General features: G+C 43.3%; 1 protein-coding gene across 2 annotated transcripts in view; it reads left to right on the forward strand.

The window, feature by feature from the left end:
* Window positions 1–264: 264 nt before the first annotated feature.
* The window catches only part of tle5 (TLE family member 5, transcriptional modulator), a 41,909-nt gene continuing 16,735 nt past the window's right edge, over window positions 265–25,438 (forward strand). For both annotated transcript variants that reach the window (XM_061077581.1, XM_061077582.1), the window contains exons 1-3: window positions 265–1,001; window positions 18,851–18,939; window positions 21,732–21,795. In XM_061077581.1, the coding sequence (XP_060933564.1) occupies window positions 975–1,001; window positions 18,851–18,939; window positions 21,732–21,795 (180 nt within the window). In that variant the 5' untranslated portion in view covers window positions 265–974. The remainder of the gene's footprint in view (window positions 1,002–18,850; window positions 18,940–21,731; window positions 21,796–25,438) is intronic.

Raw genomic sequence — 25,438 nt, forward strand, 5'->3', positions numbered from 1 at the left:
TTGTACAGGTGGGGTCGCCTCGGTGCCTTTGAGCCTCAGCAGATTCAAGGTTGCGGGTTGAACTCTAGCAGGAGTGAACCTCAGCTCCCGTCCTCCCCAGCCGCAGTGCGCGGACCTGTCCAGAGGAGGCGCTGTCGGCCCGGACATCAGCCGCTGGTAGATCCGCGGTGTGTAGATCCGTGCTCGTCTACCCGCCATGGTTCTGTGTGGGGCGTGGTGCTCGTCGCGCCCCCCCCCCCTGTCTCCAGCTCCGGGGATCGAACTCACTTTCCAGCTCCGGCAGCACCGACAGACCCGCTCTGCCCCTCCAGGACCGATCAACGCCCAGAGTCTCCGGGATAAATCTCTATCTGAAGTTCTCCTTCCATTTCCTGTTGGCTCTTCTTTCCGCCGTCCTAGCGGAAGCAGCAGCAGCACTGATTCCTCGGCTGGCGTCGCACGGAGCGAAGGATTCAACTTACACGAACCCGCAGACATTTTGTTATTTCTGAGAATTAGACTCGTTTCTTTCTCCTCGTCGCCGCGGAGCGAAGTGGGAGCGAGTGAAGGGCCGCGACAAGAAGAAGAAGAAGCCATTACCGAGCCAACTGTAGCCCGGACGTGTCGAGGCGGAAAAACAGCGATGAATCATTCTGACGGACAGCGTCTGAAGAACTAGCTGAAGAAGCAGAGAGGACACAGTCCACACAGGGGGACAGACACCGCTCGACTCTCCTCCATCACCCACACGACACCCACAGCCCTTCTCTTCTAACCCTCCGCCTAGAGTCTAGTTCCTTTGATTCCGGTGTGTTAGTCCGGGGGTCGCTGGGTCGCTAGCTACAGAGTAAGCTAGTCCGCCGGGCTAACGCTGGCCAGCTCCTGGTGAAGTCGGGCTAGCTGTGGACAAAGGAGCACCGCGAGGTGAAGAATCACAAACACAGGGCACACAGTTGATCGTGTTTAGGAAGGAGAGCAACAAACAAGGGACTGACATGATGTTTCCACAATCCAGACACTCAGTAAGTGCTTTTTCTCTCTTTAACGCGACATCTGTTGGTGAATTATGAGCCGGATCCAGCTGATTTGTCACGTATTGAACTTGGTTCGCGTTTAGACAGCATGTTGTATTTCACACGGGCCCATTAGGAGGTGGTTTTGGCTCAGTAGTCACACGATGCTGTTTTGGAATTTTTTTCCAGTTGAGTTGTTTTCAGGTAAGATGTGATGTGAGATTACAGAGGACATCTGTTTTTCGGCTCTTAACTTGATGGCATCCTCCAAATCAAAACAGCTCCGGTGTTGGCTGGTTTCCTGAGTCACAACCAGCAGCACCAGTTCCGTTTCAACCTGCTCCAGAAAGGAACCTGAACCCAGACATGTATTAGCTGCAGGGAAACCCAAAACTTCTTTACTGCAGCCTTTGTAAGGAAGTCAGGCCCGTTGGGGGATATTCATGCACAGACAACATTATGAGGTTGGTTTAGAATTGCAGTGATAGTTTAGGTAAATTCTGCAGAAGACGTGACATGAGATTGCAGAGAGAAATAGATATTTTGGCTGTTGAGATTTCCCAAAAGGTTTTCGCGTCCTCCAAATCGATCATCTGGTTTTTATCACCCTTGGGTCAGTTCAGTTTCAACCTGTTTCATCCTCCAAAAAGGCCTCAACCCTGATATCTATAAGCTTCAGTCCTGGTAGAACCTGGAAACTGGACAGATGCTGCTTATGGTTGCTGTCATAATATGGCAGCTCATAATGCCCTGTACAGTATTCAGTGCAGTTCTGTGCAGGTGGGTGTTTTTATGACTGTAAAAAAGCTGTTCCCCTAAATCTCAAGTTTCTATGGTAACAGAAACTCAGTCCAGGGCATGCATTCATCAGTGATGAGGGCTCTCAGCCCATTGGTCAAACATTTATGTATATTGACAGGCAGCTCATATTAAATTATTTCAGTTTTTCGCCTTAAAATGGAAATTGTAGACCACTCTGTCCTGCATGGTGCCAAAAGAAACCTGCCCATAGGTTCGCTCATTTAGCATCATACCTGTATTCACACCTTCCAGTTTGGCTTGAGATGTCACTTCAAGAGCAAATATAACAAAGAGGTATTTGTGTAACTGGAGCGCTGGTAAACCCAACAGCAAGAGTGCTGTCATGTTGCCAGGGACCGTGCCCTCTGCTTTTTCCCCGGCAACGTCTTGTCGCCACCACCAGTTCTTTTACTGCTGAAAGGGGAAGAGTTGTTTGCTGAAACTAGAACCTGAATGTCTTTTGTGACATGAATGGTTTGCCCTTTGGCGGTCAGTCTGCGTGGCAGTCTGATTGTGCCGCTGCTGATGTGTGGGAGCAGTATGGGAGGATTTGGGAACCTCTGGTCACAGCCCGGCTTGTCAGAGGAGTGAAATCCTTTATTTGCGCTGCATCCCACAAGTGTAACTTAATTATTTCAAAACTAATCATCTCAAATAATACTTGTTTTTTATCTTTTTAGAACTGCAAATCCAAAGTCATGGTCTGAGTGATCGGATCTCAATTGTGTCCTCAATGCATCTTGTACCTTTTTTACACCAACATTAGCAGGTGTACGCATGTTTTTAAAATGCGGGTAAACCTGCTAAAAATAGGTCAATTGACACCTTTCCCGCTGCCAGTAGACGAGTTTGCCTTTCTGTGTTTGTCCCCAGTGCGTCATGTTCCACGTCACAATTTCACCGACTACTTAGGCACTCTCTCACCTTGCTGTCTTGCCAAATTAGTGCGTTCACACGGGTGTCACTGCCGATCGGAGCCTGTGTCACGGCAGAGTCAGGAACCGGGAGTGAAAGCCAATTGAATCCATTCCCATTGCAGACAAAAGCCCAATGTCAGTGGGTACCAGTGGGTTTTTTAACCAGTGGAAAAGGTGCTTTGCAGTCACACCTGCACACAGAGCTGTGTACTTGGAACGTGATCACCTGAGATGGATGTGAATGCCAGGTTTGATCTGCTTCCAAACCAGCCCTCCTTTTCTCTGGGTGAGTCACCTGATGTGGTGGGAACTCTGTCACCCTTTCCAAGGTGAGAACATGGGTCGCGCCAATGCTGTCCGCCTGCTTGCCTGATGAGGTTATTATTCTAATCCGATTGAATGCCCTCATCCTGCTTCATCGTATAACTAAGACCCAACACAGGTTTAGAATGAGGATTGTAAATTTAACATATCTCTTCACTGGTGCTGCAGCAGGTTCAGTCTTAATCCACCACAACCAGTTATTTACAACCCCCCACAAATACACCTGTGTACTCACCGCCTGCTCTCTCCCATGGCTTTAAATATACATGCACTCTACATACACATTTCCTCTGCAAATCTCACTTCTCTTCTGCAGCTGCTGTCACATGGGGCCCGAGGATGGAGAGAATGTGTGACACCCATATAGATATGAGTGTCTAAAGATAAGAAGGTGGGGGATGAGAGGGTAACAGCACTGCGTCATAATGACAGATGATAGATCTCTCAAACTGACTCCGTCACAGCCGAGTCTGCTCTCATTTCATTTTCCTTTGTTCGTCTTGTAGTAACGTTAGTGTTTAAGGTCCTGACTAGCATATGAAGGGAACAGAAGCATTACATTTTCACTGCGGATATGCACAATCGAGGATTCTCTCATGTATGATGCATCTAATTTACAGCAGCGGAGGGCTTGCAGGGGGAAATGGTGGCGGCGGTGATGATGTGTGGTCACATTGCATTAAAATACTGTTAAATCTTTTCCTGTGTGAATGATTCACACATAAAAAATTTCAAGTTGGATTGCTGTGATGTCTTTTCAGAGCGGCACCGTGTGGTGTTGTACCATTACTGGAGTTTAATGTTTTGTTTTGGTCATATTGGTGCATATTGTTTGTTCTAAAGTCATCATGCACATTGTTAGCGCTTACCTTTTATATATATTTATTTGGATTTATGTTCTTTAGGATTATGTTGTTTTTATAATATCCAAGGAACACAGATGACAAATTATTATTATCATGCAGGTTTTTTTATATTCATTACACTTCACAATGGTTACACACTAAAACTAACATTGTGAGCAGAGCAGCAACAAGAAGGCAAAATAACGTCAGAGCCCACACGAGAATGTGGAAGGTTCAGAGCAAAACGTTGAAGCGATATTCTTTTTTGGTCTTGTCGACTGAGCTATCTACTGTTTATTTTTCAAAGGCATGTCAGTAAACAGACAAAACATCAGGTCAGATTCTGATTCTAAAATCAAAATCCTTGCGTGTTTTGGGTCACGCTTGTTAGTCTTTTGCAGGACTCAATCGGTTTTGGACAGAAAATTGCGATCCAAGCAGTACCTGAACTCGCACACTGTGAACTCGTATTGAGAGAGCAGGCAGGGACAGTCGTTAGTTACCCATTGGAAGCACAAGAAGAGGAGCACCTTCACATGGGCAGCTGGTACTATTAGGCTACGTCAATTGATGTGTGAACTGACAAAGTGAACATTGTAAGCAGACTTCCTGATTACGGAAAGGAAATTATTTAAATGGCATTTATTTTGAAATTATTATTTCCAAGCTTTTTGATTCATATAAGTGGTCATCACTCAAAGTGGTTCCCACCGCAGTTGACCCATTGAGACAGAGCAAGGTTAAACGGGGATTCATGTGTCTTTTTCGCCATTTTAATCCACTGTCACGGGTCGAGGGCCCAGTTCATTGGTTTAGGAGAAAAAACTCGTTTGATAGTGGTTGACCCAGTTGATAGCATTTGCCATATTGTTTGGGTGTTAATTAATCCTAATGCAGCTTCAACAAAACTGACTACGGCTTGAAAGTAGAGCAACAGAAAGGTCTGGTGCCAAAGCACACCACACGTAATATGGAGGCGAAAATCTCGCAAGTCCTCTGAGCCTGTGCTTGAGATGGCCACAGGTTGCAAACACACGCATGCACACACACACACACACACACACACACACACACACACACACACACACACACACACGCGCACACACACAGAGACACACTCCCTCCTCCTCCTCCTACTTGTCTCCCTTTATCATGCGTTTCCTCCCAGATCTGATGTAGTGGTGGGAGGGTCAGGGGCAGAGGGTGCACAGGCATTATTAAGCCCACTTGAATTAACAGAACAGCCCCCAGCCTTTCCTCTAAAGCCTCCAGCTGGGGGGAGCTTAATCCCCATGGTCCCCTGTCTCGCCCATTAAACAAACCCCCCCCACCCCTGCTCTGTGGCTCTGCTGCAAACGCACACACACACACACACACACACACGTGTTCGTGTGTGAGCGGAAGGCCTGGCAGTGTGTGTGTTTGTGGGTGCACTAGACTAGACAGTAATGCATTCACACATACAGAAGAAAACATGAGTGCGACATTAGAAGACACAAACATACACCTTTGTGCTACTCTCTGCTGGTAATTATTGCTCTAGTACATGCATAGAAATAGAAGGGATTTTTCCTTTCACCCATACATCAACAACAAGGAGACACACACAAACACACACACACACACACAGACATTCTTACCAGCCTCAAGGGTCTTATCTGCCTTTTTTGTAGCTGGGGAACAAATTGAATGTGGGTCTTGACACACGCAGGCCAGCAGATGTCTGGGTCGTTAAGGTTAGGCCAACTGATTAGCATGACAAACAGAGCGCCCCCACCAAAACACTCCCACTCCGCAGGAGGCCCTGCTTTTGAGTGGCGGAGTTGAGGCCATGGGTCACAGGTGATGTTGATTTTTGTAGAAGGCCACAGTGCATGATTGTCAAAATGCTTTGGGGTTGGTTGAAAAGGAGGGGTGTAGACTGGTGCAGCCCTTCTCTAGTTGAACACACACAGACACTGACTTGGACTCAAGATGATACATGTGAATACACATTCAAATACGCTGTCTGACTTATGGCTCCTTTATACTGAGGACCTTTGTACCCCAGGGTAAAGTGTCTCCCAATTTTTCAGAGGGGGTGCATTTTAATTATTTTTGAGGCAGTGTCAGTAGACAACAGAGCTTTCGAGCCAAACTGGCGATGTTGCAGTCACAGGTTATCGAAAAATTTATGCAAATTTGAACAAAAATACAGGAAAATCATTGAGATAACCAACTTGGTTGCCTTTAAACAACTGAAAAAGATGCTGGAATGAGAGTAAAAGAGAACCAAGCAACATTTACGGGGGAAATGTGAAGTTTTTAGTTCATAATAATAGTAATAACTTTATTTGTAGATGCAAGTACAAGTAACAAAGTGCTTTACAACAAGTAGTATGACGGTCACAGATTCAAAAACATTTAATTTGAGATCATACAGATAATAAAAGTCTGACATGATTCGATAAAAGTTTTTTTATAGAGATGTATCGTAAGAAATGAGATAAAGCAGGTAACCGATTCTGTTCTGGCAGACCGTTCCAAAGTGTAGGGGTCCTCATGGCAAAAACTCTATCTCCTTTGTATTTCAGCATGGCTTTGGAAAAGCTAACAGCGTCTTACCAGAGGATCTCAGGCTGGCTCCTGGCTCGTAGGGAGATAAAAGCTCTGAACTACAGGGAGGGGCCAGCACAGAATTTTAAAATCAATCCTAAAATAAACAGTCAGCAAGTGCCAGGATGCTAAAACAGGGGTGATATGGTTACATTTTTGGGGTTGTGTTAAAAGCTGAGAATTCTTCACTAAATGTAGACAGTCGATTGATTTCTGAGTAAGCCCACTATAAAGGGAGCTACGGTAGCTGAGGCGAGAGGAATTAGGGGCTTGAATTTTCTTTATGTGAGATAAAATATTTAACCATGGCTATGTTTCTTAAATGATAAAAACATGATCGCAAAACCTTCCTAATGTGGTTTTGGTCAAAGACCACACCAGGATTTCTAGCTGAGGACTTTGTAAATGGGGCTAGTTCACCGAGGTTTGCAGTGATATCACCCGTGCTGTAGGTGGGACCAAAGCAATTATCAGATATGGAGAGATGTAGTAGGAGAAAGGCATCCAGTGTTTAATTTCAGTTCGCACTTGTGGCGGGTGGCAATGTTTGATTGGTCATTAGGACTTATTGGAATGTAGAGCCTAGTGTCATCAGCATAGCAGTGACCAAGTACATCATGATTTATTTATGAGGCTGATTCAATTGCACTTTGACAGTTTTTTTCTTTTAGGATACAACAAGCCAAGATTAAAAAAGGTCATGCAGTATTTCAACCTACTTCCGCTCATTTTTCATACTCTCCTGTTAAAGTAGCACATACACCAATAAGCCACATCACTAAAACCAGTTACAGGTTTTAATGTTGTTCCAGATCAGTGTCCACAACACTCAAAGAGCAGGATGTAGTCTATTATGGACACAGAGAGTGAATGCAGCTTTGAGTGTCTGCATACATCGGCATTACAGACAACACGACCATTAAGTTTGGCCTTTAGACTCAAGGTTGTAACTGTGAAATATGGCAATATGAAATATATTTAATAGGGTATTATATCATATGGTACATTATCTGAAAACTCAATGAGAAAAACTATTTTTTATTAAAATTACAAGACAGTCTAGGTACCTCATGATAAAAGATAATAATTACCGACATTGTCAAAAGAGCCTTTGTACAATACGGAGATAATAAAGGGATAACTACCAGCGGAAGACAAATTATCAGACTTTTTTTCTCAATATTATCTTAATATTATCTATCACCAGACTTAAATACTGAATTTAGGTCAGTTCCATTTTTTTCTGGATGTTTGATGATCGTTGTCCCTTTTCTGACCTGATAACAATCTGTCGTGAGTGATCTTATCACAAGATCAGTTCTGAGTTCAGATGTAAATGCACACAAGTAGTATTGAGGACGCAGTTGAGGGTTGTGGTCTGTGATACATTCACACATCTACTTTCTTTCAGCTGTGTGAAAGCCAGTGCATCTACCGCCTACTCAGCTGACGCCTTTTGACCCACCACACTTTCACAATGAATCTTAAGTGTACTTACAATTCTCAGTGTTTCACATGCATCAAATTATTTGTGGCCACTACTGAATATTGGCTTACAATTTGCAAGACTAAAAGAAATTCCCATCTCAAAGTTGTTGGAAGGAAAAGTTGTGGTAAGTCTGGTTAGTTGTAGCCAAACATAAAAAGTGTAGCGTGTCCACAAGTCAAGATCCTCAGTCTCTGAGTTCCCGACTGCCAAATGTCAGTTTACGATTGTTAAAAAACTTCTTCTCCTCTGTGAGCATCTTCGTGAAGCTAGGTGTATTTGGGAAACCACGTTATATGGCTTTAGGTGCGTTGGTGGATGCAGCTATAGCAAAACGGTCACATGCAGACACCCACACATGGCACCATCCTTTTGGAGTTTACACCAGAGCAGATTCGTGCTTGATGGATATGCTGAATCAAAGGAAGGGAAAATATGCCACCACGATATGAATAATGCAGTCTCCTGCTGGGCCAATCACTTAGAGAACATCCACCTTGAGTTTATATGTTGTGTTAAACAGAAATAACTGAAGAGAAACCCTTATGAACTGTTTACAATCATACAAAGTTAACGACATTAAAAGATTATAAGAATGCATTAACAAGGAACGGACAAATCTTGTGCAACAGGCCAGGCCCAGGGAATACACAGGAGCCTATTGTGTGGTTGTCATCAGGTTAAATAAATGATGAAACACATCCATCAGAAAGGTTTTCCCAAATAATTTTAAATTATTCCAAAAATATAACATTTTATTATGTAATCACAACAAAGCAAGTAGGGTTCCCCCTGAAACTTTGATGATGATTTACATGCTGCGCTAAATGAGCACTTATTTTTCCCTCCCATGGCTGCTTTGCCTTACATGAAGTACCGCAGCAAATTCACCAGAAAGAAGAACATAAATGTAAATAAAAACAGATGTCAACTGAGTCGTACCAGGTTTTTGGTTTTGCTGCAAAAAAATCGGCAAGAGCTATAGATGTGTGCGTGTGTGTACAGCATTTACAGGCGAGGTGTGTATATATCGATGTGGGGGTGGCGTGTAGTATAGGCTGTCTTTTTATAAATTCATAAGCAATTGACAGCTTTGTATGTGTGGGAGGGCCTTTGTTGTCTTATACATTATTCTCTTTCAGTGTATGTGCAGATTTGTGTGTGTGTGTGTGCGCGCATAACTGAAGGATGTAGCAGGTGAAAAGAAGAATGGTAATGAGTTTGTGCTTGTGTGTGTTAACATGTACGTTGACACGGGTAGATGAGAGCTCATCGGGTGGTTGTGTGTGTGGGAGTTTTGTGTGAGAGTGAATGCAGGGTGTGTGTAGTGGAGTGGCTGCATCAGTATTCAGGAGTGTGTGGGAGGTGGAAAGGCGGGTCGGTGGGGTTGGGGGTTACAGTCCTTCCCCAGAGCAGAACGGTGCGATGGGCTGGAACAAAGCAGCTCGACAGGGGGCTGCCTGATTGGGTCGCCTTGGCCAGGGCCCCTAGACCTGCCAAAACGCGCGGCACTGCACCAGTCCAGACAAGAGAATTAGCTGTTCTGTTTGTGTGCCCAAGAGCAGAGTGGCCTCGAATGGAACAATACGTCACCTCATCCCCACCAAGATCCCATTCAGACACCCGCAGGATTCCAAGCACTGCCATGAAAACCTCCCTGGCTCAGCCTGTTAGTTCAGCAGGGGGGAGTCTTTCCACTGTGAGACAAGCCCGGCTTCTAGCATGTTGTCTTCAGAATACATGGCTTGCAGGTACTGGCATCCCCCCCCTAGCCCCAACTGCGATAAAGAAAATGCTTCACATTTGAACAGTTATAATTCAGGCTAATTTAATTTCTGCAGTCTTATTTAGACATTCAGACCACCAGAGTATATATTTTTTTGAAAAACTAGTAGCTGCATTGACGTGGTTTTGTTTCTCTAAGAAGATCGTAATGTTACAAACTTTTCTGCGTGGATTACATTTATTTGGGTGATGCTTTGAGTAGCATTGTGTTGTCCTCAGCATTGATGTATGGGGCATGCTTGAAAGTGATTAGTTCATAGATTGTGTAATAAGACAAGCAGGTTGTGGTTTCTCCACATGAACACAGTGAAGGATGAAGCCCATGAGCACTATGTCTTAAACATATAACCCTGGTTCACACAAAATATCATTGGTAATAATCAAGTGTTTTAACCTGCAAATTTCTCATCCTCCGATAGCCATTTGACAAAGTAACCTTTCTTACTGAATTTAATTGTGGTTGTGCGTCTGTAGACAGCTCACTGTCTGTTTCTTCTAATTTTTCTTCCTGGTTTATTTCTGCCATTTAAAAAAGCCGGGAGCATTAACATCTCATTTTCACTCATCATTAATTTAAATCCTCTTCGGCAGCAGAACTTGTTTCAGCAGCCTCCAAAAATCCTGCTGGTTAAACTGGACCAAACCAAACTGTAAGTCCCATTAAGCCTGTAAGACTAAAAGGACACTCAATAATGACAAAAACCATCAGTCGCTTTGTGAAGTGGACATCCTTGTTTCACAAATTAAAACGGAAGATCTATTTACACTTATTCTGACTCAGGAACAGTGTAGGTTGAGGGGGCATCACTATTGCTGACATTCTGAAAATGGCCTCAAACATGCTGATATTTCATTACACTGCAGCATGGTGTAAAGATTACATTGGGACTCATTGGCTTATAATCAAAATTAAATGACCTGGATTGGAATCATGGGAAAAAACAGCACTAACTTTTGAAACTTGTAAACTGCACACGCACAAGAACTTTAGTACCTTCACCTCAGTTGAGCAAATTAAACAGAAATTCCCTGGTGTTGGCCGCATGCCGGCGCTACAGCTTTCTGCTTTCATTATCCACTTATTTGTTGCGAACTTTGGGACTAATCTTCCTTCCCTCCCTCCCTGTCTTTCCTTCTTCGCAGAGTGTTGTAAGTAATAACCTTGGTTTTTACAAGCAGGCATCAATCATCTGAACAACTGTACTGGGTGTAATCTTGAAGCCCCCCTTCTGCGAGGCTGGCTTTAATCTCAGCCATGGTCTCCAAACCCACAGCCATGTCAGCCTCACCACTTTCCCCACTCTTGACAAATTGCCCATTTCCCTTGGCTTTGCAATCTCGGCACTCTTTTCCTGTGTGTGTGTGTTGTGTTATAGAATGCCTGCCCCCACCTTTTGTCTGCTGTGTTTGTATTCATGCCTGTATGTGTGTGTGTGTGTTTTCGAAGGTGGGCTCATTTTGTGCGTCTGTGTTTTCAGGGTAGTGTGTCTGAAGTGTCATGTTTGTGTGTGTTTGTACTGTGCGCTTGGCTGACTCTGTGCAGGAGGTCAAGATAGTTCTGCAGAGTGGGAAGAGAGGGCGAGCCACGCCAAGCCTGTGTTTGCAAGGGCACTTCACTCGAAGTGATAAAAGTAGAGTAATCCCCTTTAAAGCGTCTTAACGAGGTCAAATCTGTTGGGCTGCAGGGGGGAAGTGTGTGTGTGTTTGTGTGTTGTGGGGATAACACTGCAGAAATGGGGGTAAGCCTTAGCTTGGTTCGTGAGAGATAATAATCAAAATCAAATTCCTGGCCCAAACAGGATTACGCTCTCCCCGCGTTCTAAAGCCCCTGTCCTGAGTGGCTGAAGACACAATCCTATTCCTCAGCCTCTCCTCATTCTCTCTCACAGACACACACACACACACACACACACACAGAGCAGCCGCTAACGTAGCAAGGTTCGCTTGGCCCAGACTGAGTTGGCCGGGGTGAGCCTGGATGCAGGCCAGTTAGGCTGTCCCTCTCTCAGATCACTGGGCACATAGGCTTTATTCCAAACACTAATCCGGGATATTTAGATGGAATTGTTTGGTTGGAGCTATTCTTAGATGGAGGATGTGATCTTGTTTGATGCTGGTGTATTAGCAAAAGGCTTAAGCCCGCAACGTCTGGCTTGGTGAATAATGTCATGATTTTTTTTCTAAGTAGTTTGCTTACATGTTAAATAAATACTCCACGTGTTGTGTTCACCAGCTGACATAATTATCTCCTAATTGTGTGAATTCTCATATATTCATATATTTTTGAAAGAAATGTACTGGAGTGATCACGTTCCAGAGCAGAGTTAAGATGAATTATTCCGTATTGTGGGAAGGCTTCATAACCAAACAGCACTTTCCACAAAAGCATTTATCTAAACCTTTCTCTTACTGCGTTCACACCAAACACTAATTTACCCATACAATGTTTAATCTCTGCACAAACTCAACTGAGGCTTATGATTATTTCTGCTTCAACGCAAATACTTTCCTCCGTGCTTTCAGTCATTTAGAAAATGCATTATCCTTGAATAATAATGTGTCTCCATCTATCCTCCGCACTAATACTGGGCAACGGGAGTCTGTGATGGACAGAAGAGGCGGATGGCTCAAATGGCTTCGTTGGGACTGTTGCTATGGAGCAAACAGACAAACTGGCGTTGAAAAAAATAGGCCAACTGTTCATCAGCGCAGATCTTCTACATTCATTTAAAAGTGGGAGTGAGATAAAATCCAGTCATTAGTGAGTGATTACAATGCCAAGACTCTATCCCTGCCCCCAACACACGCACACACGCACACACACACACACACACACACACACACACACACACACACACACACACTCCCCTCACTCACTCACTCATGCAAACACTCCGACTGAGATGTAAACAGTCAGGCAGTGCTCCAGGAAATACAATCCCCACACTGCCACTACCCTCAGGCAGGATTTATACTGAGGAGGATGTTTTCCGATGTATCCTGCTGTTATTATGTCTGTGTGTTTGTGTGTGTTTTATTTGTATCTAAATACTCCACTGGATATGTGTACTGTATTGTTGGTGTGTCTAATCGATGTGTTGGCGTCTGTGTGTTAAAAACCCCACCTCGCACTAACCTCCTCGACTGATCTTTAGAGCAGAATCGGCCTAAGCCTGATTCTTATTTAAAATAGACATTATGGTTCACAGTAGATTTCACATGGATTGGACCGGATGATGAGGCCAGGGAGGGGAATAGTTAGTGTGTGTGTGTTTACTCGTTAAGAGGGGGGTGACGAATAGTGGGCTTTGGGTTGGTGGGTGGGGGATGGGGGTGGGGCAGCAATTTCCTGAAACGATGAATCCCATTTATTCGCCGAAGACTGTCTCAATTGCCTCACCGGCGCACAAAGCTTTTTAATGCTTTAATTACGTCTCAAAGGAGCAGGGCAGAATCAAATTAGAGATTGTCCTACATTTAGGTGCCGTGTGTGTGTGTGCTTGCATGTAGGTTTATGTGTGTAATATGCAAATTCAGCAAGTGATGGAGTTCGGGTGTGTGTGTGGGCTGTTGTGTCCTTGTGTATGATTCATGGCTGGGAATATTTGTTCCTCTGGCAGCCAAGCATCATACATTGAGGTTTATCACACCCTACACACAGATGCACACACACCTATTCACTGTCTCTCTTTTGCTGTATCACACCCATATCTCTCTCTGTCACATTCACACTGTCTCGGCTGTTCCACTATAATACCCAAAAATTACACACACACAGACACTCATACACATTCACATGTACATTAGCCAAGCCTTTCTTTCTTGCACAAACACATTTTCACACGCACAGCGTGCAGGCACCTTTTTTGTCACAGCAGATGGCATGTGTCACAATATTATGGCAGTATTTCATTAACATTATGGGCATCCATCTGTTGTGGGCTCTCAGGCCCCCATAGAGCACCTTGTTTTGGTCACTGACAGAGAGCGAGAGATAATAAACATTGTTAGCTGTGTGTATTGCATGGGGCTGGGAGAGGCCCGCATAGTCTGAGTGAGTGGTGGTGAAAGAATGAGGGCAGCCATGTGAAAATCGTCCTTCAAACTCTTGTACTTGGCTCAATATTGCATCCAGGATTTAGGTGAGATTGACCAAGAATTGCTGGCATTGCAATAGCCCTTTTTTATATGATTAATGAAACAAAAATACAAATAAAACGGGTGTTTGACAGATATGGCGAACTGTCCTTCCTGCTGACGGGAAGGATTCTCTGATGTGTTTTGGTCACAAAACTATGGATTACCTTATCCCTGTCCCCATTTCCAGACTTGAACTCCAGAAAAAGTCAAGACAATGTGATCCTATCTTTCTCTGGCGATTTTGCGGTCTGACACGTTCACACCAACAGAAAAATCTTGTGTATTAACTCCACTGCAGTAATTTCATGTTTTTGTTTCCAGTCATCAACACTGGTGTAGACCCTTTATCACCAAAAGTTCTTGAATTGCCCTTTAAAAAAAAAAAAAAAACACTTCATCCTCTGGCCTTAATGAAGAATATTTTGCTTCAATGAGAGTGTTGCCATTGTGATCATTCAGCCCATCAGAAGTACTAAAATACAAAATAAAGTGCAGAGTATAACAAAAGCACAAACGACAGCTGATGAGCATTAATAATCCACAAGACTGAACTTTGCAAGAAAAGCTTAACCACACCAGATGACATTTAGAAACCTCTTCAAAGGTTTGCAGTCACAGCGGGGCTGAGAAGCAGCAGGTACACAAGACAGCACGCCTCCGAAAATAAAAAGGCAATTCAGATCTGTGTGAAAACAGTAGAGTGTCTCATCAAAAACAAAAACTGCTTTGCAAGTTAAATTTTTTTTGAGAGCATCAGATCAAAAATCAAACACAGCTCTGACAAACCACAGATCTGGTGGTTACACTTACAGAATGTATTTATCCAAATATGATTTACCCTACAAACACATCATCTTGCATATACAAAACACCAATTCAGTGTTCCTGTGTTTGGCACAGGCATACTTATAACTGTTACCTGTCTTTGTCTAATTAAACTCAGCCCCTGTGACTGATTGACAAAGAAAGACAGGGTCGACAAAGTAGTTCTGCAACAGTCACATATGTTTGGCTTTGTTCAAAGGTCAATCATCACTCCAAGTATACTTTGTAATCATATTTTAACAGTTCAGTCAGGCAGGTTTCAGCCAGGTAGGCAGTTGTAAAACGACCAATAACATATCCATGATAAGGTCAACAGCAATTTAAATCATTAGCAGTTAACAAACACATTGACTGTAGATTCAGGTGTGGACAGTGTGTGGAGTTTCATGCATGTTTGATCAGTCTGATGTGGTTTGTCAGTCTAATTTAGTCAAGTAGTGTAGTTTCTCTGTGATTTCACTGGACAATGACGAGCATCAGATCAGTCTGACTTTAATTAGTTTGTTAGCTTGTTTTAAATGATAATACTGATTTGGACAAATGCGTTCTCCACAGGAAGTCTGGGCTCAGTTCAGGTTCGCAGTACATGTTTTAACGGCATAATATACCCTTCTCTTCCACTCCTAGAATTACTAAAGGCCAATATATGCCTCTCCGTTTCTTCTATTATGGACAGATAAGACCGCCCTATCCGTCGTGAAACGCCCTCTCCGAATGCTTCGTACAGCTTTTCGTACACGTCTGATTTGTCTAACTATCCGTCTTCATGTTTGAGACCCGACGGACCGCTCTTGGCTGTGATTGGTCCGCGAACGACATCATTTCCGTATGACGTCATTTCCGTATTTCCGGACCTCAAACTTCCTGTTTACTTCCATGTAGCATCAAACCCAAACACAACTATGATTCTACGATTAATGTGACGTGTGTGTTAAGCCAGCGGAGTTGTCCGGCTGACGGTGGCTCGTTCGAGCACTGAGGGCATGTGTGCACGGTCACAGACGGTTAGAACGAGCTTTCAAAACGGCGCTAGCAGGCTAGGCTAGCGGGCTAGGCTAGCCACCATGCTAACTGCGGTGGTAACAGTGCAAGAACCCGCCGTCACGACTTTAATACCACTTCTATCATGACACTGTTTCTATAATACCGTCAGGTTAGAAGCAAACACTGGATAGTAGTAGTTAGTGTCGGGAGTCCCTGCTGACTGTGTGTGGAAGCTGGGGGGAGCTAGGTCCGTGTAGCTTCTAGCTACATGTAGCCTCAAGCAGATTCAAGCTGTGGAATCAGCAACACAGTTCGGAAACAAGACCGGGGAACCGCTGCGCTAAGAAACGATAACATCAGCATTTTGACCCGCTGGATGTCACTTTATTTAGTTCTGTTAGTTGCCATGGTTCAGTGTGTGGGACGCAAGCTAACATGTCAACAGAGACACGTGGACTTCTTCTTCCCAAATGGGGTAGGCTTCTCTGAGCTCGTCTTCCGTTGCGCCACCTATGGGTTTGGCGGTGAATTTTTTCCGGACGTAGACTGACGGAGAAGTAAAAATCAAAAAGAGTCTTTGCCTCCTGCTGAGAACTCTCCGAGAAACGGACACGTAGTAGTATATAAGAGCCTTAACAGATTGAGCTCATACGTTTTTGTTTAATCAGAAACTTTATTGTCTGCATTCATAAAAGTCCTAGTATGCACTTATGGCCTTTGGATTTATGATGTTCTGACTTATTTTCCCTGTCTTTGTCCTGCTCTGTCTTCTCTGCCTCCCTCTTTATTCCCTGTGGAACAGGATGCCCGACCTGGGGCTGTTGACTAAGAGAAACTTTGGTATTTTAATGTTTGCATACTGTGCTACGCAGGGAGGAAATTGGATCTAGGGCAACAACTCTAACCTGCGGCACTGGGGGCAACCTGTGTGCAGACACACACACACACTAACCCATACATGCACGTATTAAAAACTTTATAAGTGCAAGGAGTGAGTTGCACGGCTGCCTGTAGCTAAGTGTGTCGTGTTGACACAGGCTCTGGTGGCACAGAGCCATATAGCCAAGCTGTTGTTTGCTGAGTTTGGTCCTTGCCACACTGGCTGGAGAGATAATGGAAAAGGTTACTGTGCTTTACAGTCGGAGCCTCTGTCTCTGAGCAGCAGCTCGTTCTGTGTGGATTGGGAGTTTCTGAGTGTGGAAGCAGCATGATAATGTCAGCAGTTCTCATGACATTTGAACGTGTAATGGCTCAGGTCACTGTGCTTGTCCCTACGTTTTTAAATGTTCTTCTAACTGTCAGCCTTTCTCTTCATACCTTAATGTTCCAGAATTCCCCATGTGTAGATATTTTTGTACGTAATCTGAAATATTTAAATTAATGCCCAAATGGAAAACACCACAAATCTTTGTCTGTACCCTTGGAAGGTTTTGTAAGAATCCATCCCCAACCCTTAAACATGTAAGAGTGGAGCACTGGCCTGCTGAGCCTCAAAGCAAAAAAAAGAAATCAGCCTTTGAAGCCAGAGGTCTATGAATACAACCTGAAGCAATCCTGTTGCTTAGCATATTCTCTGGCCATGGTTCTGTGAATGCGAAACAGCCTGTTTGTAGTTAAAAATGAAGCTGAGCGACATGCCGGGGGGAGCGGAGTACAAAGTGACAGGTCATTCCTAACAGCAGCAGGCTAGTTTCCCATAAGTGCTGCAATCAGATTTCTGATGGTTTTTTATGCCAGCTCAATCATAGTGGGAAAATGTCGAATTTTCTTTTTTTCTTCTTCCCCCCCCCACCTGACCCATTATGCAGCCTGCTGAGAAATAATGAGATTTTGTCCCTATTTGGGTTTGATGCTTGCTGTGCTCTAACACACAGCCAGGCCATCCACCGCTGCTTGGGGAATGTAGTGTGGACAGAATTACAATAAGGGGGAGCAGCAACATTGATGCTAGGTGATTGAATAATTTTGTAGCTGGTTGTACCAGGCACAAAAGAAGTCTTCTGGTAGTACATGGGTGGTATTTGGTGCAGTTTTATCCAGCAACATATATTTAAGCAACTACGGCAGATTTGTCCACTGGGGTAAATTTTCTACTTTGCCTTTAATATCAATGCATAATGTCTGTGCTAATGGCAATATTGGATTTAGAGGACTCTTTACACATTTCTATCAGTTTAATCAGTTTGTCATATATATTCTAAATTGTAGAATTATGATTTTGTTGTTTCATATAAATTACTTTAAAGAAAATGTACCATAATAGTATTAATAAAAGATATTTAGTATACTTAACAATAAAATATCACCAGTATCACTGACTCTTGCTCCACACATGCCTTACAACAGGCACTGCGTATGTGATGTGCAAAAGAGGCAGATGATGTCAATCTGACAATTTAGGAGACAATTAAGTTGGCACTAAATCTTTTCAACACATCAAAGTGCTCAACACAGTCTCAACCAAGTTCCCTGTAATAATGTTTATCATGTGTGTTACCGTCCTTATTTAAACAAGAATGATTCATCCTAGCCTGAGTAAGTAAGTTTACTTAATGCAACCCAAACTGAGTGTTGGAGAATAACAATAAGGAATGATGAAACACTAACACACAGCGGTTTTAAGTTTGACACACTCCTGTGTCATCAATCACTTTGCTGTTATGGCTTACAACATATGCTATTGTTCATAACGGCCGTGGGTAATAACTCTTAAGGCTGTAAAGACGCTGCCAATGCCGGAGCAAGGACAGCGAGCGTCTGGGTTATATCTATAGAAGGTTAAATATGGGAGTGTCAACATCCATTTATGGCTAATTGGGGCTCTGTGGGGTTTAGATTTGAGTGCAGGCACATTATTTCGTAGTGGTTGAAATATAAAACAAAGCAGTGTGTATTCAGAGCTTTACCAATCGGATTGTAACAATGGGTCCACATTTTGTATTCTTTGTGTATGCAGTGTTTTGTTCTTGGAGTCTTCACAAGATTCCATGTGTATGACTCCTGGTGTGTGGAAGCATACATGACAACCAATTTCAGGTTGACGTTAAGTCACTCTGCTCCCTCTCTCTGTTGCAGGGCCCCCCCCCCTTTAAAGTATTGTTTCTTCTTCTTTCCATTTGGTTCTTACGTTTTCCTCTTGTTTTTTCTCTTTGGCAGGCTTCATCGCAGCAGCTGAAATTCACAACCTCCGACTCCTGTGACAGGATCAAGGATGAGTTCCAGTTCCTCCAAGCACAATACCACAGGTGCAAACAGAAACACTCTGCATACAGGCATATACACACAAAACAGACTCATAGCTAAGTCAATCTCGTTGACCCCTGGTTATCGATCTTGGTTTACTGCTTAAATACCGCTACAGTGCCAGAAGTCTCAGGCACCTCCAAAGTGCCCGATTTGATCTTAACCGATCTTTTTGATAGTACTTATAAAGAGGGGAGGACGCCACGGGGTCTGCATCTCAGCGAGAGAACCTCCCTTTGTCAGTCTTTGAAGGCCGCTTTCCCTCCTGAGGAGTTTGGTTTGTTTCTCTGTACCTGCTCTCCGAGAACCTTCCAGAGGCTTCCCTCTGCCGAGACAGGCGCAGGCAGGCAAGCCTGGCATATTGTGTGCAAAATCCCTGCTCTGGTCTGATCGCTCTTGTTGTGGAGGATTCTGAAGCTGCAATAACACCCCGTGTGTCTTCTTCCTCGCCTTTGGTTTGTGTAATTCCCACAACGGTGAGCTGCACCGTTTAACCCCCTTCAGAGAGGCAGGGCGCAGTTGAAAGAATGCCTTTTTTGTCTGAGCATACAGAACATGCATACAGTGCCTATTGACTCAGGAGGGGGGCTGCAAGGGGGTGGGGGGCTTGGGAACCACAGACAGGGCTTTGTAGCGCGCTGCTGCTGCGCTGTGCTTGTCTGGTGCTGAAGCCTTTAAAAGGCAAATGTACCGCAGGCGTTCCCCCGGGTATAGTAGCAAGCATTGTAGCTGTCACAGTCTTCCTCCTCCCACCCCCCCACCCCCCCCACTCTTCTCCCCTCCCCTCATTCACGTGCATAAATAGATCAGGGAATACATAAATCAAAATAAAGATGACAGCAGGAGCGATTTAGAGACGGAAGACTCGGCAATAAAACTCCATCAAAGTGTCGTTTGAGAGCAGCGGCGCAGGCCCAGGGGCTGCTGAACACCAATCAGAGGAGGCACAAAGCCAATCCCAGGTAGGCTGGCAGCAGGGAGGCCTGTCGCCATGACAACCCACCACACAGCCTACACATGAACACAGGGATGGCAGAAAGGGTTTTATGTAGGAGGGAAGGGCAGCATTTTGAATAAGTGGAGGCTACTCATTCACACACACGAAGAAGGCTGCAGAATAAAACCGCTCCTCACCAGCACAAAAAAAAACACACAAAAAACATCCCCCCCCCTCCCCCAGACAGTGAAACAGGTTGGGGATCTGTTGCGTGCCATTGTGGGAATCTCCATGATCATCTCTAACCAGCACATTGGACTGAATGTGTTTAAATTCAGGACACGCCTGATCTCTATTCCTTATTAGTATTACTGAAAGCTGATCCATAGTTGCAGACCCCTGTCTACAGAAAAATCCACTCGGTAAAACTCAGTAACTGAGTCAAATATCCGTCATTCTCCCTCAGAGTTAAATCCTTCAGATGCTTCATGCAGAGGAAGAGTTGTTTGATTGACGTCAACAAAGAGAAACATGCAGTTAGCATCAGCTGCTGTAAGGGATTTTACAATAACACATTGACATTATCACACACCGGTTAACATGTTGTTTCATACTCTTCAGGACCACTGTTTATCTTAGGTCGAGAAGGACCTACTTTACAAGGATTTGTAACTTAGCAGATGTTTTGTTGATTTTTGTGACAATCAAGGAAAGTAAAAACCCATAAAGCACAATATAGGGACCTTTTAACATATAAATTTGGAAAAGGATTCTGTTTAAGGCGGTCGAGTATTAGGAAGCGTCATTAGAGAAGAGACATTAGGGGATGCTTCTGCCGAACTGATTTCCAAAAATACGTATTTCAATCAGCTGTTTCTAAACTCAGAGGCAAGACACAAATCTTGTCAAAAGTAGGCCCACACGTGTCGTCAGTATTGGTGCGACTGATTTATTATATTTGATAATATCTGCGATAATTACAGAAGAAGCAACCTACTGTGAGGAAGAGTAAGCTCACATTATGGTTATGTGTTACATGGAGTTCAGTGTACCAGTTAAGACTCACAGCGATGAAGATTCAGTCAGCGCTCACTGTAATCGGGCTGTCATTCCTGCAGACAGCTTAGGAGAAACCCCAATATAAATATACACACACCAGCAGACAGGTTTGTCAGACGTACCTTAAATATAAACCTATCCACCGTGTGCATATCTTTAGATGATCTGAGCCTTATCCAGTCCTCACATCAGATGAAGCATTCTGAAGCTGACATGTTGTAACTGGCTGTTTCAATCAAAGACATCAAGGAGCGTTTTTTTTTTTTACTCTTGTCTTTTACACTTGACGATCAGGCTGACTTGTTGACGCGTCCCCCTTTGTCCTGTCGCCTCGCATAACTTCAGCTCTGACATGATTACAGCTAATGGCTGTCGCGGGTACTGGGTCACAGGAAATGCTCTGACACTATATTTAGACTTTTTACTTCACTGCCTCGCCTCTATTTTAGAAATCAGAGTTTGGGCTTGACATCTCTCAGACCTCTGAGTTGACCTCCACCTGTTAAGTGACACCATGCCAGTCTTGGTGTATACACGGGCGCTGACTAGTAAAGATGATGATGATGATGGTGGTGGTAATGATGATGATGACAACGGAGGCGGTGCTGATGACTGTGAATGTGGAGGCAGTGATGAGGGTTGAAGTGATGATGACAGTGCTGTTGGTGAAAGTGGAGGTAATGATGATGAAGGGGGGAGAAGTCATCGGGTGTCAGCACTTTAGGAGGGAGACTGTCAAGCTGACTAACAAGGTCTGACGCTGTGCTTCTCTCTCTCTCTTTCTCTCTCTCTCAACAGTTTGAAGCTTGAGTGTGACAAGTTGGCCAGTGAGAAGTCAGAGATGCAGCGCCATTATATCATGGTAAGTGAAGAGTGTGTGTTGTGCACCAGAGGTGAACATTTCCTCTAATGTTATTTTTTACCTTCTAGCTGATTTTAACTTTCCACCAAAGTCAAAATAATTTCCTGAAATTTCCCAGAGTGGGTGTTTGTGAGAAAGCAAATGTCTGAGTTGGTTGCTGCGGATATTTTTCCCACCGGCGCACATTTCAAATGTCCAATGGAAATTGTCCAGAGCCCCATGTCAGAATATAGCAGGAAAATGTCTGTAAAATTCACAGCTCGTGAGTTTGCATGTTGACATTTCTGACACGTCGTGGATACGAAACAAAAATAATACAAGGATGAAAAAGAGTTTATATTTGTAGAAGATGCTGACAAAAATGTCAACTTGGAAAGACAGAGACATTTTGGTGAAAGGCCAACCCCGGTGTCGTGATTTCCAGAAAGGAGTTTATACATAATTTCTGTCCTACCTTCGACGTGCTCTACCCAGGTGCCACTCGCCTGCATGTTCTAGACATTTTCTGTTATTGTGAATATGTCTCCTACATCTCCTGCTGCGCTAGTAAATCCTCTTGATGTATGTCTGCAAAGAGTTTTTGTTTTTCTTCCAGTCATCCTCTACCACATCTCTCTATTTGCAATGTGATCCATTCTCATGTCTGGTTTCTCTCTCTGAGCAGGCCATTCTGGTTTATAACTACTCAGATCTTATTTTCGTAGTCTGGGGCATCTGTTATATGTATTCTTATAAACTGAACTCAACAAGATAATTGCTGACATCTTGCGATGCAGCTTCACTGCCAGATACAAGTCAAACTGGGCAAGAACAGTTAGTGATGAATAGTTATTGTTCTCTTCCTTTCTATTCTTATAGTTACTGTACGTGTGATTCCTCTTTCCCCACCCCCCTTCATTTCCTCTTTTCCCTGTCTCTCCACACACACACACAAGTGTTCACACACCAACACGCACGCACAGATGTGCTCGCCCGCTCTCTGCTCCACCTCCAGGCTAATCTCATTGTTGCTGGCCGTGGCTGTGTAGCCGTCTGATGTTTTGCCTCTAATTGATCCTCTGACTGGCTTTAATCTCATCTAATCTGTGCCGCCGCATTGCTCTCTCCACCATCAGCCAGCCAGCAGACACACACACGCACACGCACATACTTCCTCTGTGTGTTTGTGTGTCACACAAGAACGATTGCACACGCTCTCACACTCACTCAGGCATTGTTAGCCTGTTTGTAGCCTTTCACACACACACAAATAGACGATGACTGATATTTCTTATTAAAAAATCAAATATTTGCTCAAACGTGAACATTTTAATATCGAACCTGTAATGACCTGTTCAAATCATTGACTATATAAAGATGGATAGCGTGTCTCCACTTCCATAAGTAAAGCTAAAATATTCTGCGAACGCTGCCATCTTTCATATTTGTAGCCAGAGTCTGTGCTGTGGCAATCAGGCGATGGAATAGCAGTAATCACGTCCCGCTGATTCACGTGCTCAATCAATCCCAAGAATGTCTCAGCTGTCAATCATGAAGTTTAACCTTGTTTTTATTACATCAAATAGCAATAATTTGTTATATAATTGCTAATAATTAATGATTTGATTTTAAAATAATTAAAAAAATCTAATTAACAGCAGAAATTAGGACTTGAACAAACGTCAGTCTAATAAGAGCTTCAGCATCACTTTTGGAAGCAGTGAAGTTGTCCATTTTCATATATGGTTGGGTTTCAAATTATGTTTAAATCGTGTTTAAGTTTTACTTGTGACTCAGCAGAGGGCGCTCTAAATCTTATCTTAAGCTTGACTTTTGACTTTACTGCTCAAGCTAGCAATGTTTCGCAAGGACACTAGTGAGCTAAGTGTTCCTCGTCTGACTGCCTACTATTTATGAATTTTAGCCGGCCCCTAGCCAGGAGCTCATAACGCCATCACCATTAAGATCGCTGGACTACAAGATTATGCTAGGGATGTATTTTATTTGTAGTTTAAGATGAGTTACCCTCTGAAATTCATTACTGTATTTTCTTTTGTGTCGTTACTGTAATTGATCTAGATTAGGGTTAAAGGTGAATAACACGTTTACATGGTTTGCAAAAAAAAACACTTCCTCAATTACCCCAGTTTACATGATTTCTTTGATGGTTGGGTAAATGTCCAGCAGGATGTTTGTTAGCCGCCAGGCTGATATTATCATCACAAAGAAACGAAAGGAAAATTGAGGGTTGTCATTAGCGTCTTTATTAGTGTTTGCTATTAGTATTCAGGTTGTACAGCCCAGTACGGTGCACTTCCCCTGGCAGCTAGTTTGTTTCTGTCCCCCCCAAACATTTTTTACAAAGCCTAGTCTTTGTGTGTCTTTTCTCTTTTTAATAACACTGCTTTGTTTCCAGTTATCCCTATGTCCTAACAGCTCCATGTGCCTAATGAAAACACTGGAAGAAAGCAGGAATTTACATGCAGGGAGAATTTTAAAGGTTAAAGAGAAGTTCTCTCCGTCAATCTGTGTAGGATTTAATCCCTGAAATGATGCAGCGCCACCTCATCATGTGTGTGTTGTATAAGCCTCATCATTCACATTCCTAGAAATGACTAACTGCACATGTTTCCAGAATTACTGAGCAGTTGAGTATTACATAGCTTTTTCATCAACTCAACTCTTTGTTATTTTACCCTGGCAAACAAAAAAAAAATGTCGAAGTCCAGTAGTTGTGATGACATTTTTGAGGAGATACAGAGGAGATGCAGGCTCACATTGAACTCTCACTAATTGTAAATGTCAACACCAACCAGAACAAACAATATATTCAAGATTCAAACTTACTTATAAATGTGAGAACTTATAAACATCTGATCAGTAATCCTCTGCTGAAAGGAAAATTTACTTCATCATGTTTACACATTGCGTGCCTTATCTTCTTCTCAGTCAGCTGGCCAATGTTTAGTGTTTGGACAAGAAATGCTAGGAATGACAATGATGTGAATTTACTTTTCTGGGGTTGTGCACCTAGGGTTATGTTGTAGGCTACATCGATTTTCACAACTGATTAATCATTGACGTAATTTTATTTTTCTGTATATCACCCTGGGCTGTGGGATATTGTAGCCAATAATTTTGACTTTCTTTCTTAACCTTTTGAACTTTTCAGAAAATAGTAAGAATAGGCAGGGTAATCAGTAATAATAATTGTTAGTTGCAGCCAAAACAAAGATTCAAAGATCATAGGTAAAGGTGAGTGTGTTTGCTGACTTTGCATAGTTACCACGACAACTGACGTGTTTGTGATGCAGCAGCACAAATGGATGGATTTCATACCGGGAACATGCTATGTTCTCTGCTTTTGAAATCATTAGAGCGAATGTTTTTTTTTTCTCCATTTGTTCAGAATGTGACAGCTCTGCGTCGACTCGACACAACAGCATAATTCAGGTTTTACTCCTGTGGTAATCAATCTGGGAAAGAGGGGCAATTTATCTTTTCCCCAAAAGAACAGAATTATTATCTTCACTTTCAAACCATCTTCTAGTTAAACTCAAATTGTTGCTATGAGATTGAACCATGAAGGTAATATTGCTCCTCCTTCACTTGCTTTCTCATGCACACACACACACACACAACACAAACACTATTCATGTACACA

The sequence above is a fragment of the Limanda limanda genome, chromosome 9 (genome assembly GCF_963576545.1).
Source record: "Limanda limanda chromosome 9, fLimLim1.1, whole genome shotgun sequence".
Lineage (NCBI taxonomy): Eukaryota > Metazoa > Chordata > Actinopteri > Pleuronectiformes > Pleuronectidae > Limanda > Limanda limanda.